The 14520-nt window shown below is 55.8% G+C and overlaps 1 protein-coding gene across 1 annotated transcript in view; it reads left to right on the plus strand.

The window, feature by feature from the left end:
- The first annotated feature begins 6416 nt into the window (after positions 1–6416).
- TPO (thyroid peroxidase) overlaps positions 6417–14520 on the plus strand; it is a 41536-nt gene continuing 33432 nt past the window's right edge. Inside the window, exons 1-2 of the mRNA XM_027621752.1 lie at positions 6417–6510; positions 11966–12050. Coding sequence (XP_027477553.1) covers positions 6417–6510; positions 11966–12050 — 179 coding nt within the window. The remainder of the gene's footprint in view (positions 6511–11965; positions 12051–14520) is intronic.

The raw sequence follows: 14520 nt of genomic DNA on the forward strand, positions 1-14520 counted from the left end.
GGGCTGAAGTGAAGATGATCTTCACCACCCCGATTCTTTGGAAATTAGTGATCACGCATTCACCAAAGTATTTGGTGAATCAAAGCTCCCCACTCTGTTGAATAGTTTATTGGCACCCAACTTGCAAAACAATCGCCCCAGCACAAGTGAAAGAATTTGTACATGAGCTTTCTCAGGACATGAGTTCTTTGATGACAAAATCCACAGTCCTGTCTTCTAAGAAGGCTGCCAAACAGCCTATGTTATAGACCTTACAATGTGTGCACCTCTGTTATGACTGTCTTCCTGCTGGGTACGAGGGCACCCTCAATGGGAAAGACGTGGGCACAGGCTGGGGCAGACCACGCCTGGACCGGGAATGTCAGGGATGTCACACAGGATGCAGGACCTGGGGAGGAGCATGGAGATGCTGAAGAAGGGTGTGTGCAACAACCATTTTCCCTACTCTTGAATGTGTACTGTGCCAGGTACAGCACTGCTGGCTAAGTGCCTGTGTGTGTGGGTGCAGGGGTGTGTATGCATGAGCATGCATGTGTGTGCATCTAGGTGTGTGTGCATGCACATGTGTGCTGGTGTGTGTATGCATGAGCATGCATGTGTGGGCATCTAGGTGTGTGTGCGTGCACACGTGTGCTGGTGTGTGTGGGTGCAGGGTTGTGTGTATGCATGAGCATGCATGCGTGTGCATCTAGGTGTGTGTGCGTGCACACGTGTGCTGGTGTGGGTGGGTGCAGGGGTGTGTGTATGCATGAGCATGCATGTGTGTGCATCTAGGTGTGTGCATGCACACGTGTGTGTGGGCGCAGGGGTGTGTGTGCATGAACATGCATGTGTGTGTGTCTAGGTGTGTGCATGCACATGAGGGGTGTGCATGCACACGTTTGCATGCACGTGCATGTGTGTGCACATGTGTGTGCATGTGTGTGCACACCAAATGCACAAGGCATTCACTGTATTTAAAAATGCATAATCACAGTCTCAGCAGTGGCCTTGGAGGACCACAGCTAGAGAGAGGTGGGTCCAAAGCCACAGTTCCAAACTCCATTTTAGCACTATTATGACCTGTCAGGCTTGTCCACCAGGCGGCCCTCCTGGCGGCTGGGGAGCACAGGACCCTGGGGCAGAGGGGGCTGTGCAGAGCCTCGTTCCTGCGTGAGCCCCAAAGACCTCAGTCCCGCCTCCACATGCAGGCAGTGGTGCCGTTGCTGACGACGACAAGAAGGCCGGCTTCCCAGACCCTTCCCATCGGCCACCCACACCCAGAGGCCACGCAACCCCCTGACCACGTGTCCCCGAGCCCCACGGCTTCCGGCCGGGCCTCACCACGGGTCAGAGCCACTGGCAGTACAAAGGCATATGGGCTCCGGAGCTCCACTCTGACTGCCTCCCCAGCATTTATCACCTTCTGTCTGTAATATGACGATTTATGTACGTGTCTCATCTCCAGTTCCAGCCGGCTTCGTGTCCTTGTAGCTTCAGAGAAACAGACTGAGATTTATTTTTGCTAAGAGAGTCGCGGGCATTTTCAGCGTAACCCAACTCAGGAGCAAACCCCTGGTCCTCTCGCCCCACACGAGCCCACTACTGAACTCCGGGACCCCGTGTCCCCCCAACCCGATCCCCTGAGGGCACGGCCCCTGCCCAGAACCCACCCCCACGGCTACCAGCCACGTGGCCCCTGGACTCTTCCTGGATTTTGTCACAAAGTACTTCCTGCTCCTTGAGAACAAGGCCCCCCAGCACCCACAGCTGGGCCTCCGTCCGGTGGCAGCGGATGGAAGTGACCCCAGGGCGGGTAGCCTGCACTTCCAGCAGGTTTACTTTGGGGCCTGTTCAGTGTCCTCACTTTGGACTAAATACACCGATGACAGGAACTGGTCCTTCACAAGGAATGAACCTGGGGGGCTCTGATTTTGGCCGAATTGTTCACTTTCTCTCAACTCAACCAGTATAATCCCCCTGGGCTGGACTCTGTCCTTGTCCCGAGGGCGCAGAGAGCAGGCTGCTCCAAAATGGGCCACCCGGGCCTGTCGGTTATTCTCAATAACAGTTACCGAAGGGACAGCTGTGTAGGGAGGAGCCTCGGAAGCTCCTCTGCCCCCTGGGAGCAAGAAGTGTCCCGGGTGAGGGGTGCCCCCGCGGCAGGACCAGGGCGGGACGTTCAGAGCCGAGAAGGTCGTGTGGACCACCCCGGTACTTCTTACTCATCGGCCTCCACAGCCCGGATCCCGTTCAGAGTTCCTCAGGATCGGAAGCTCCCAGGTTGGATGCTCCTTGCCCGTCAGTTCCTCACAGTCCTTGTCATTTGTCTGAACAGTACACAGCTCGCCTGCCTCAGGCCATTTTTAGGTCAGAAGGTCATTGCTGGGCCTCCGAGCATGGGGAGTGAAGCTTCCGTGTTTCTCCTGTTAATCTGTCTCACGGCCCCATAATTCCTTGTCCCGCAGGCAGACCCTGGGGGTAGAGGAGGATTTTCCCTTCCCTTCCTTCCAAACAACCAACTTTCTTAACCTAATTTCAGTCCCCGGGATATTTAGATCATCTGAGAATGTCATTCCTTACTCAACACCGCAACTTAAGTGTGAGCTCCTCAGTGACGTCCCCAGGCCTGGCCTTTTCTGCACTGGATGCCAGTGTTTCAGGTCTGTCTTCCCCTGTCCCCAGATGCCTCGCTGTGCTGGAGGGACACCGTCAGGGGCCAGCAGAACCGCCTGCACAGAAGCTGTCGCTCACACCCACGACCCCAGTGTCCCCGGGGCAGCTCAGCAGGGCTCTCCTCCATGGGGTGGATGCCAGCCCCACCCAGCGACCCCATGGAGCACTTCTCAGGAGGTCAAACGGGACGTCTGTGGGGGAGCAGGGACCACATCGTAGACCCAGGTGACAGTCACACAGGTCTCAGCCCCTGACCCACTGGCAGGTGTTGTCCACGCATGGCTGGATGGCTGAGCTGATGTCTGCGTCTCATTCCCCCACTGGGACAGTAGGGTTTACCAAATACAATCACAGGATTTCTGTTAATATTCAATTTCTAAAAAGCACTGGATGAATTCCAAGTACAGTATGTCCCAAATACTACATTGAACATACATAATTTTTTTTTAAAAATGTGCTTTCTTTGCAATTCACATTTATCCGGGTGCCTGCATTTTGTCTGAAAATAACTTTCCTTTTTATTTTATTTTATTTTATGTTATTTTATTTTATTTTATTTTATTTTATTATGTTATGTTAATCACCATACATTACACCATTATTTTTTGATGTGGTGATTCATTGTTTGTGCATAACACCCGGTGCTCCACGCAGAACGTGCCCTCTTTAATGCCCATCACCAGGCTAACCCATCCCCCCACCTCCTCCCCTCCAGAACCCTCTGTTTGTTTCTCAGAGTCCATCGTCTCTCGTGGTTCGTCTCCCCTAAATAACCTTCCTGGTCTGAGTGTCTCTGGCTGCCCTAGAATCCCCGTGGAATCTCCCCAAATGGAGGAGACTGGCCCTGGGGAAGGGGTGTCCTCTGGGAGCCCTGGGGGTGGGGTCTGGGGCCAGGAAAGGACGGGGGTGATTCCTGTCACAGCAGGCTTGCCCGGGCCTTCCAGGGACCCCCAGACCCACGCTCCTCCCTGGCCCTTCAGGACTCCCACTTGGAAAGGTAGCTCAGCACCGACCAAAGCATCTTACTGTTCTAGCCACACCCAAGAATTGGCTCCTGGACCCGATGATGTGTCACCGGCGATGCTGGTCTGCTTTTCGTTATGGGTGTGCGATCCCAGGACGGGGTCACTCATCACTCATCCCTGCTATTACCCCCCACCACTTCCCCGAATCTACATCACGTTCCTCCAGGAATTTCCCTGTCTCCCTCGAAACTTCTTTTTTTCTTACGGGGAGAGGAAGTCTTTTCTTTCCCATCATGTTCCTCTGACCGTCCTCCTTCTCTCTGAGCCTGTTGCCTGGCGTCCGTCCCCCCTCCCGGTGCTCCCCGGGCTGCTAGCTCAGTGTTAGCCGAGCCTGTGATGCTTGCAAGCTGCTCCTTACACAGCTCTGGTCTTTCCCACGTGGCCGGGACTGCCTGTCCTACCCTCTTCCGCTCCTGGCCGGCTGCATCCTTGTGTCTTCTCTGAGGCTCCATCCCGGGAAACCCTCCCGCCAAAGTCTCTGAGAAACCGATGTATTGTCCTTCTGGGTCTTCGCTCCTTGCATCTCTCGACCTGTTCTATGTGATTTGTCTTCCTTGCTCTCTGGACGCACTCTTCAGTGTGTTCAGTTAATCTTGGAAGAAACTCACCAAGCGGCATAGCTAAATATGCACATTTCCAGATGGTAGATTATTTCTGCAATTTGATGTTGGGTCAAAAACTAGGGCATCTTAAAAGAAATGCTACAGAACTGCTGTCTGGACTGAGCCTCCCGTGGACGCTGCATCCCTTTTCCTACGTCCCCATCAAGACGGGTATTTTCTGCTGTCGCTGTGACAGATGGAAGGACACCTTGGGATCTAGTGGGCGTTCTTGCTCAGGTTCTGAATGCCAGCCTCCTTGTGCCCCTTGAATACCGGAACACCATTGTCCGTCCACACGCTTCCTGCACCCATGCTCGTCTACTGGGCTGGGCTGCCACAAACTCCCACGGACATCGTGGCTTCCAACAACACAAACCTATTCTCATCGTTCTGCAGGTCCTGAGCCCAAAGGGCGCCTTCAGGGAATAAAATCAAGGGGCCGCAGGGCTGGTTACGTCTTGGCCTCTGGGAGAGAGTCCATCCCTTGCTCTTTCCAGCTTCTGGGGCACCTGTGTTCCCTGGCTTCTGGTCACATCCCTTCCCCCACACCCCTCGCCAAGACTTTCCTGCCTCCATCCCATAAGGATTCTGTGACTGCACCTCACCATCCAATCATGTCTGTAGAGTCCCGGGTTCCAGGATTCAGACGTGATGTTGCTGGGGGCATTGCAGCCCACCACGTCCCTCAAGGCACTGGTGCCTGGAGCCTTCTACTGGGAAAGCCTATTTTTCTGATCCACATTCTCTCACGGGATGACATGTTGCCACATCCAGCTGCAGATCCACGGACACCACTGCCACATGTATCCTTCCACACAGACTCCAGCCCAAGCTCCAATGGCGTATTTGCAATACCTATGAGCTCGCTGCCTGTGTGTGTGTTCTGTATCTCAAATTCAGCGTCCAACCCTGAACAAGTCCTCTGCGGTTCCTGCCCGTCTCCTTCCCCAGCCTCCCAGAGGCAGCAAGGAGACTGCTATGAATCAGGCCAGCAGGCTGAGTGCAGCTGGCCTCCCCGCTCTGCCCAGCAAGCCCAGGACTCTCCTTTTAAAGAGGTACATCTGGTTGTTCCTCTCCCAAGACTCTGATGGTCCTAGACCTTCGGGGTCTCTGTCGTGCTGATCACGACATTCTTATGCTGAAAACTCCTGATGCGCTGATCTCCAGGTGACTTCGCCTAATGGTTTCAGAACCCGATCTTGGCTCCCCTGGAGAAGATGCAGTCCTGCTTGAGTAAATCCTAAAGAAGAGAGGAAGCGAGAGAAGAAGAAAAATAATTTTCACGTAGTAGAAACCCAAGAGACTTGGATGGGACACAGAGTCCACATCTCCGTTAAGACAACCAGGATGGAAGGCTTGTCATCATTAGCCAGAGAGAACCACTGTGGACGCGTGCTACGCTGACCACATTGCATCTGAGGTGCGCAGTCTCTGAGGGGGCCAACCTCGGAAACCCTTCCTCCCTCAACTTCTGAAGGGAGCCATGGGCCCCTCTCAGACTCGTGGTGCAGGTCTAGCCGGGGTCAGAGTGGGGAGCCCGGCTTTATACATGGGGTATCCTTGCTCACCCAACCCCGGGAGAGGCACCTGTTCACCGTCTAGGCAGGAGGCAGTAACGGCCCACAGCTGCCCGGCCTCAGTGGCCCACCCGACCGGCACAGGGTCGGGCGGCCTTAGAAGGTCGAGGTCCTTTTCCAGAAGAGAAGGCCAGCATCACGAGGGGTGACTAGCTGGCTTCTTCTTCCTCGACACGCACACCTTCTTTCTCCTTCTTTCTAGCTGGGGGCCGGGGCTCCGCCTCACGAGGACCTGCTTGCTTGTGATGGCTCACAGAAGCCTGGCACAAACCCAAGGCCATGGGAGCCGCCCTGGCTCCTGACGCTTGAATGGGCACCGAAGCACAAGGAGGGTTTATAGGGCGGCAGCTACAGCCCAGAGCTGCTGGACTCTCCGTCCGGGAGGCAAGTCAGAGTCTTCCAGGCTTTAGACCCAGGCTGGTGGGACGCCGTCAGTCGTGCTGAGACTTAGTGAAGAGCCAGATGACAGAGTGTCCAGCTAACAAGTTCCCGGAAAAGCAGCTCCCGCAGGCGTTGCCCTGATGGCCCGCATGTTCTCTGCCAGTTCCACTGTTAGAATGAGAGTGCTCGCGGTCCTGGGTGTCACGCTGGTGGCGGCCTGCACACACAGCTTCTTCCCCTTCCTCCTGAGAGGCAAGGACCTCCTGTGGGGTGAGTGACGAGTAAATATTCTCTTTGACCTCATGAAGCCACAGTCCACAGCCACCCAAACAGAGTGGCGAGGCAGCTCCTGAGAGTCAGGGGAGACCCGATCCTTCCGTGTTTCCTTCCGCGTGTCCAAGAAGGGAGCAGGGATTCTGGAGGGCGGAAGGATCGAAACACAATCCTGTTTGAAGAACAGCTCGTGTCCTCTGACTATTAATGAGACTCTTCATTTTACTGCTTGAATATTTGGGGGAAAACATGTCTTTGGGAGAAATTGCTTATTCCTTTGCTGTAAGGTCACTTGCTGTGAGTGATGTGTGTGCTGGAACCAGGGTGCTACAGTGTCAAGTGGGGTTGAGAAAGGGTTGGGGTGGTTAAAATGATCACAGCTCAAACTCTGCTTTTGTTTGGCTAAAAAAGAAAAACGAAAAGGCACCAAACACCTTGAAGGGCTTTGACTGGAGCAAAATGTCGGAGGTGCGTCTGGCTGCCGGCCCCAGGGACACAGACGGCCCCCAGCAGGCTCCTGCCTGCCCACAGCCTGGCGGGGCTTCTGCGGACCCAGGCCCCTCACGCCTTCCTCGGGAGTGGGAGGACCCTCGTGCTGACAGCCCCCGCCCCACCTCGACTTTGCACAGAGGACGCGCATGTGGAGCCCCACTTTCCCCAATCCCACTGAAGACGGGGCTCCGTGACCACATGGAAAGTTGCACCCATGTCCTTCACAGACGCCTGTGCCCCTAAGAAAGCGCCGAGCCCATCCCAGGTGGCAAGAAGCTGGAGGCAAGCGCTGGGCTCAGAGAACGCGGGTCTGCCCACGCCCCTCCCCTCGCACAGCTGCCGCACGCAGGAAACCGGGAAATCATCCGTCACGGGGACCCCCTGACGTGCGGCACTGTGTGGAGTGTGCCGTGTCTGGAGGGCACCAAGACACAAAATCAGATGCGTTTTAGCCGCCGCGGAGGAGGGTTGGTCTCATCTCGCCCGCGTGAGCCAGTCGTCCCGGGGCCCGGCACGCCACAATGTTCACAAGTGGCTTGTGAATTAATTGATTTGTCCTTTTATTTCATGCTTATTAAGGCCCTAGAGCTATAAAACCACGGTAACAAAAGTTGAGAGTCCTGTGGCTGATTGTGACCAAGTTGTGCCTCAGCCGACCTCCAGAGCATCAAGCCTACCGGCAGCACACTATTCGCTTTAAAATCACAGTCGACAAACTTGTATGTGTCATACCTGCAGCTTTCCTAGAGCAACATTTATTATTGCCCCATCTCGGAGAGTTTGATTTTCTTTTTGCTGTAACTTGGACAAAGTATATAAATCACGTACAGTGCTACATCCGATCAGAATATGCTGCACGTCTGGGGTATTTAATTGTTAAATGGAGTGTTTTCCGGCTGGCTTATTAATTGTTTACTTTACAAATTACTTATTTAGAAAACATTTCTCTGACCGTGTTCGATTTTCCATTCATTAAGAGAAGAGACTGTTTTTCCCAGTTGACAACAAGCTAACGGCAGGTTTCACTGGTGAACTTTCTTTGAAAGATCATTGTTATTGGTCACATTTCACTGTCACCAATTTAACTCCTGATATTGCTCTGTGTTTTCATGGGTTTGCGTTCTTATCACAGGACTGGGGTCTTCGTGAAGCTGGCAGCCTGGAGGTGAAGCTGCCTGTGGGCTTGCTTCTGGGTACCTCCCCCCTGCGTGTCCAGTCTACTCACAGCCCCGGGAGGGCCCCAGAGGCCCGTGTCCACTGTCTGGTCACTCCCGGGAGGGCCCCAGAGGCCTGAGGTACAGCTGTGTCCAAGCTCACTGTCCTTCCGGGTCCTTCTGTGAAGCCCCAAACCCAGGACTGGAGACTGGCTGATAAACAGTCAAGGACACACGTAGGTCCTGGGCATGCTCACCTGAGGGTCAGGCTGTGGCCTGTAGCCGTCTGGGGGACAGAAGCGAGGCCAGGGCACCCTTGCACGTACATGCCGCTCGAGTCTAGCTCAGGAATAGCCCCAGAGTAGGATTCCAGGAGGGCTCAGCTCAGAAATGCGTGCATGGCCCTGTGGGTCTAAGAAAGAAAGGACGGGTCCCTTCTGCAGAGCCTGAGGACGTCCTCACGAAGTCGTGTGTTGGTCAACACAGAGAGGGATGCGTGTCCTCTGTGCAAAGTTGAGACTGATGCACAAGCATCCTTATGGCAGACATTCCCACAAGTTACAGCTGCTACAGAAAATCAGGTAAATAAGGTGCACACAGACCGCGGGAAGCAGAGGCCTCTCCTGCAGATCGGGGAACTTAGGAACCAGCCTAATGAGGGGACGCGCTTAACAAGGAAAGTTGGCAAACTTTATTCCAGTTGCTTGGGTTTCGGCAAACAGGGATTAGTTACGTCAGGGTCCAAACGCAGAGCTCTGAGCAAACCCAGCTCCTGAGAGTCAGTCAGCAGTGACACTCGGGGGCCCGCACCATTTACGGCTTCAGAGGAGGAAGATTTTGGCATTCTTGTTTTTAACTGTTTTTAACAAGCACTCTTTGGAAACAGTTGACTTGCTGCTTCTTGCTGAAGTATGACGTTCACTTGCCTAACAGTTTCCAGCCTCCAGGCCTCCGACATGTGAGAAGATTATGTCCTAAGGAGTACTTTCTTTGTGGGGGGTGGACCGGGACCGTCTTCAGAAGGCTGGTGTCTTCAGATGGACAAGTCATGGAACTCTCTAGAAGTCAGTGTTCAGAGCTGAAAAGAAGGGGGCAGGTTCAGATCACGAGGTCCGTGGTGCTGACTGTGCTGCCGTGAGAGGCTGACCAGCCCTGGAGGAAGGAGCTAAGATGGAGAAGGGGCTGCAGGGTCTGTGAAGGAAGGGCAAGCCCGCCGTCTCGGGTAGAGGACAGAACCGAGCCGTCACCGTCCACGCGGTGGGGATTTATAGGAACACACTGAGTCCTTTGGACACCAGAATGGATTTCTCCCCCTTTCTTGCTCACAGGTCCCTAAACACTAGCCCCCCTCCCCCCATGGCGGGTATAAAGATGAATTTGTTATGTTAATAAGGAGACTTTGGAAAGCCCTCAGGTCACCCAGGGATGGGGGCTGGTGGCCAAGAGCACCAACCCTGTGATCAGAGGGTCGGAATTTTCCGGGCCCCCAACCCTGCCTCTGGGCAAGGGGAGGGGCTGGAGGGTGAATCAGGTGCCAGTGGCCAGGGAATGTCTACAGTGTCTCCGAGACGAAGCCTCCATAAAAACCCAGAAGCACTGGGTTTGGAGAGCTGCCGGGTTGGGGACCCCAAACGTTCCCACATGCCACCGAGCTGGCCCCTCACGTCGCGGGGAGAGGTGCCCGTTTGCTGTGGGCCTCACCCTCCACGTCTCTCCTTCAGGCTGTTGATTTGCATCCTGAGTAAACTGATCAGTGGAAGTGTTTCCCGGGCTCTTTGAGCCCCTCACAAATTAAGGGAGAGGAGGAGGTCCTTGGAACCTCCCTGGTGTAGCCTTTGCCGAAAGTGCAGGTGTCGGCCCGGGGCTGGGGACCAGCGTCCTGTGGGCCTGAACCCGCATCCCACACCCCGCGGCGGGGCTGGCCGTCTGGAAGAGGGAGAGCAGAGGGCCACTCGCGGGGCCGAGAGCGCTGGGGACGAGAGCAGGAGAGCCGCCTCCTGCAAACGCTCGGGTTTGTGGGGCCCTCTGCCAAGAGCTTCACAAATCACCTGTTTCACCCTCAAAATAACCCTCAGGGTGATCAGAAGTGGGACACCAGACACAGGGGCCAGTTTCAGATGGGGTTCCAAGGCGGCCTGGCTCCAGAGCCCCTGAGTGTCACCACCGGGCACAGGGTCAATAAGCAGGGCGACTGTTACATCTGGCAAGTGAGGGGCCATGCTGGCTTTGGGGATGAAAACCCAAGCCGTGAGGGCCGTGTGGTGGGTCTGGAATCACAGGGGCACGGTACCCCTGCTTTCGTGGGTCTCCCCTGTCCCTGCAGGTCTGAGAGAGACTCCGCAAGCCCAGCTTGGTCCTTGGAGCCCCTGCCTGTTCTGCGGGTTTCTGCCTCCTTGGGCCCACCTGCTGGCCCCTTGTTCACATTCCACAGCAAGCACCCCTGAGCTCACAGGCCTGGGCCCTGGCAGAGCAGCCCCTGCCCCACGGTGCGCTCCCCAGGCCCTCGCGGATGGAGGGCCACCCAGCACTTGGTGGCTAATTACTCTCCCAGAATCCCAGGGACAATCCACATGGAATTGTGTCTTTCTTACAACACACTCAGAGTAGACTGGGGTGGAGCGGGGTGGGGCAGTGGAGAGGGTGCGTGCAGGGGCCTGTGCTGGGCTCTGCCCTCGTGGACCCCCGAGTCTGCTGGGATCCCTGCCTTTGGCCCCTGCTGTCTCAGGCTCCGCAGACACTCCTCACAGTTTAGACGCTCTTATTTCTTCCTGCAACAAAATCATTAGTGAAGTTTTAGGACAAGGGCACCTGCCAAGCGTACTCACTACTTTAACAGATTTTCTGGGATATGCTGTGCCCACTTCATCCTAAATATAGACATTTACCATTCTAAAAATAGTTCAATTCCCATAAAGGTGTATATGTTCGAAAACATTCTGATAATCTATTTATTTTTACAAATAAATGCATTTCCTTTGATAAAGTATTGATTATGCAAAAGATATATTAGTAACAGAAGCTACTTGTGTGTGTCACTCAAAAACTTGCCTACTTTACGTTATTCATTTGGAACCTCACATTTCAACCCAGAAATGGAATCTCACATTCTTTTAGTCTGGGTTGCTATAACAAGCTACCACCAACTGGATGGCGTATAAACAGGAGACATGCATTTCTCATGCCCCAGAGGCTGCAGGCCCCAGATCGAGGAGCCGGCAGATTCGGGGTCTGGTGAGGCTGCCAGGAGGCGCGTCCGACCGCGTCCTGCTGGGGCTCAGGGCCCTGTCTTACTGACCCCACCACGGGGCTCCACCTGTGACTGTCCTCACGTTGTCACACGGGGGGTGAGGCTTCGATATACGCATTCTGAGGGCCCATGAACGATTACAGCATAGGACTTGTTAAACATTTCAAGCACAAAGTAAAAGAAAATGCAAGTCTTGTCATTGCAAAGTGCTGGCATGTCTAAATAATTTATCTTTTGTCCGGTTTGCACTTTAAGGGAAATATTATGAACTTGCTGCACCTCTTTGTTAGGGAACAAAGTGCTCAGGGTTCTCTGGGCTCACGGGAGGTGGGTTGGCAAGCAGGAAGTAAGAGCAGCCCAACAACACGTGGAGGTGGTGCAAGCGTGAGGGTGCGTGCGCTCCAGGGGTGGCTCTGCGGGGGAGCTGGTGCCCACTGTGAGGTGGGGACCCGGCCAGGACCCCACACAGGGGGCCCAGGAGCCGTGGGCTCAATGGCTGAACATGGCAGAGGGTGGCTGCACACAAACCTGCGTCATTGTGCCATACGTTGTTCCACAGGACGGAGCAGAGACTCTGCTGTCATCAGCATCGTGGAAGAGAGCAGGCGCAGGGTGGACGCCGCCATCTACCACACCATGAAGAGGTAGGCTTTCTGCAGGGGAACGGGGGGGCAGGCCACTAGGGGACGGGGCTGCCCCATGTACTTTTCACCAGCGGTCCAGCACCTCCACTTGACCAGTCAGGGGCTCGTGTGCGTTCATTCTCTTTCCTGGTTTCGTGGGCAAGATCCTGAAAGAACCAATGTTCAGTCTCAAATTCTGTCTCTAGCGAAGCCCAGAGCAAAGCACAGTGATCTCACCGGGACTCGGTACTGCGGTCCCGGCGGCAGGTGGGGGTCCCGGCAGCACACGGGGATCCTGGTGGCAGGCGGTGGTCCGGGCATCATATGGGGGTCCTGGCAGCAGGCAGAGGTCCTGGCATCGGGCAGGGGTCCTGGTGGCACACGGGGGTCCCGGTGGCAGGTGGGGTCCCGGTGGCAGGCGGGAGTCCCGGCGGCACATGGGGATCCCGGCGGCAGGGGGCTGGCTGCTCGCCGCGGGGCAGTAGGGAGGAGCTGAGACCAGAGCGGGGGCTTGGGCTGAAGGACACCGTGTCACATGGGGCCTTCCGTGCAGGATTAAGTCGACCCATCATTCTGGTTTAAGTCATTAAAAAAAGCTTTGATTTTAAAACATATAATTGACATCAGTACTGAGCACATTGTGGTCTCACATGAGATATTTGTAAAGCAAACAAAACAAACACTAAAGAGCAGGTTTTATCCTCACAAGCTTATTTCGTTGGCGGCTGACTAATAATTATATAAACTCACGCTAGGGACGGTGGCGTCCCCCATGCAGTCACTGAAGCCAGAGCTGCAGCATCTGTGCGGCCGAGACCTGGTCCGTAGAGCAATGCACGCCCCTTCCCTAGACGCCGGGTCACCCCGCGGGTGTCACCCGACCCTGTGCTCATGGACCCACACTTCGTTTTCAAAACTGACACATCCTTTACTCACTTGCCTCGGGCCCTTCCTACGGGTGTTACAATGCTGGGCGTGGCCGGTCTGGCTTTGCCCCCAGCCGCCGTGGCGAGCTGTGCATGGGCCCCCCGCCCCCGGCCGCCATGGGGTTCGTTCTCTTCTGGGATCGAGGTGGGTGCGTCCCACATGCCCTTGCTGTCAGCTCCTTCTCTCACAGTCCTTTCCAACTTCCAGCTGCAAGTCCTCCTACTCCAGTGTCCCTGATCTTCTGAAGCTCCCGCCCCTTCCCAGACTGGCCACTGGGCACACTGGCCATGGAGCGCGGGACCCCCACCTCCGTAGGGGAGGGTCCACCTGCCCGCCTTTTGCCCTGGAGACGGTGGTGTCCGTGTTATACGGGCCGTAGGGCTGTTTTGCAGAGGAAGACACCTCCTCTGCCTTCCAACGCTGCCCCCCGTTTTCAGTAGCCTCCACGCCCAATGTGGGGCTTGAACTCAGGACCCCAAGATCAGGAGTGGGTGCGCTGCTGACTGAGCCTGCCAGGTGCCCCTCAAAGCTGCCCCTTTTCCAAGCATCCTGGTGAAGGTGGACGAGAACAAAGACGGTGTCCTTGGCCTCACAAAGTGTCAAGAAATAACCCAGAGCTAGGGAGATTGTCCCCCAACAATAACCGACTCCTGTGTATACACCACCCTGGCATCTTGCAAAATTTGCAAGGGGACCCTTTCACCCTCCGGTGACCGCTGCCACGGGCCTGACCGCCAGGGCTGGGACCACATCCATTTATCCCACATCCCACTCACTGGGTTCAGCCGCTGCCCCCGGACCCCGGGCCGCAGGGGGAGGCAGGCATGTCCTGCTTGCGGCGTGTCCTCTCAGCTGCACAAGCCAGATCCTTCGGGGTCTACCTCAGGAGGCCAAGGGCTTCTCCCTGGGTTCTGAACTGACCTCTGCCCTCGGCCAAGGCGTCACCCAGTGCAAGGGTAGGGTGTCCGCCATCTCAGGGCCCCTGACCCAGCGGTCTCGTCCACGGGTCTGTCAGTGGGCTGCGGCTGGCCTGAGTCTCCTTCTGCCATTGAACACTGAGGACAAAGAAATGGGGTACTTGGGGCAAAATAAGGAGGTGGGAGGGTGGCCACTGCAGACTCCCGAGGGGGTACAGCTGCTCCGTCCCGAAGAGAAGCACTGGCCCAGGACCTTCCCTGAAGCCGCCTTTCCAAGTCCGTCTGCGCCCGTGGGGACATGGCCCTTCACGTGGTCGTGTTCACGAGGTCTGTGGCCGTGGGCTTTGTCTCAGTGGTTCGTGCTGGGATGTCAGTGCCCCGGGCTGTGGCCTGGGGACTGGGCTGCAGTGGGTCTGTGCCCCTAGAAGGTTCTGCTCACCAGCTTGCTGGTTTGCTTGTAAACACGGTGAGAAGGGCACCGCCTGCCTTGACTCCGGAAGCCTTTCCAGGGACGTTTGCCAAGCGGGTAGCCTTGGAAGATAGGGCGCCTCCCTGCACAAAGTGGAAAGTTTGCTCCTTGTCGACGTAACAGCGGAGGGCGCCTGGGGTGCAGGTCAGACCTGCGGCCCGTGTGCTACAGGGGTCCC

This window comes from Zalophus californianus, chromosome 8 (genome assembly GCF_009762305.2).
Source record: "Zalophus californianus isolate mZalCal1 chromosome 8, mZalCal1.pri.v2, whole genome shotgun sequence".
In the NCBI taxonomy this organism is placed as follows: domain Eukaryota; kingdom Metazoa; phylum Chordata; class Mammalia; order Carnivora; family Otariidae; genus Zalophus; species Zalophus californianus.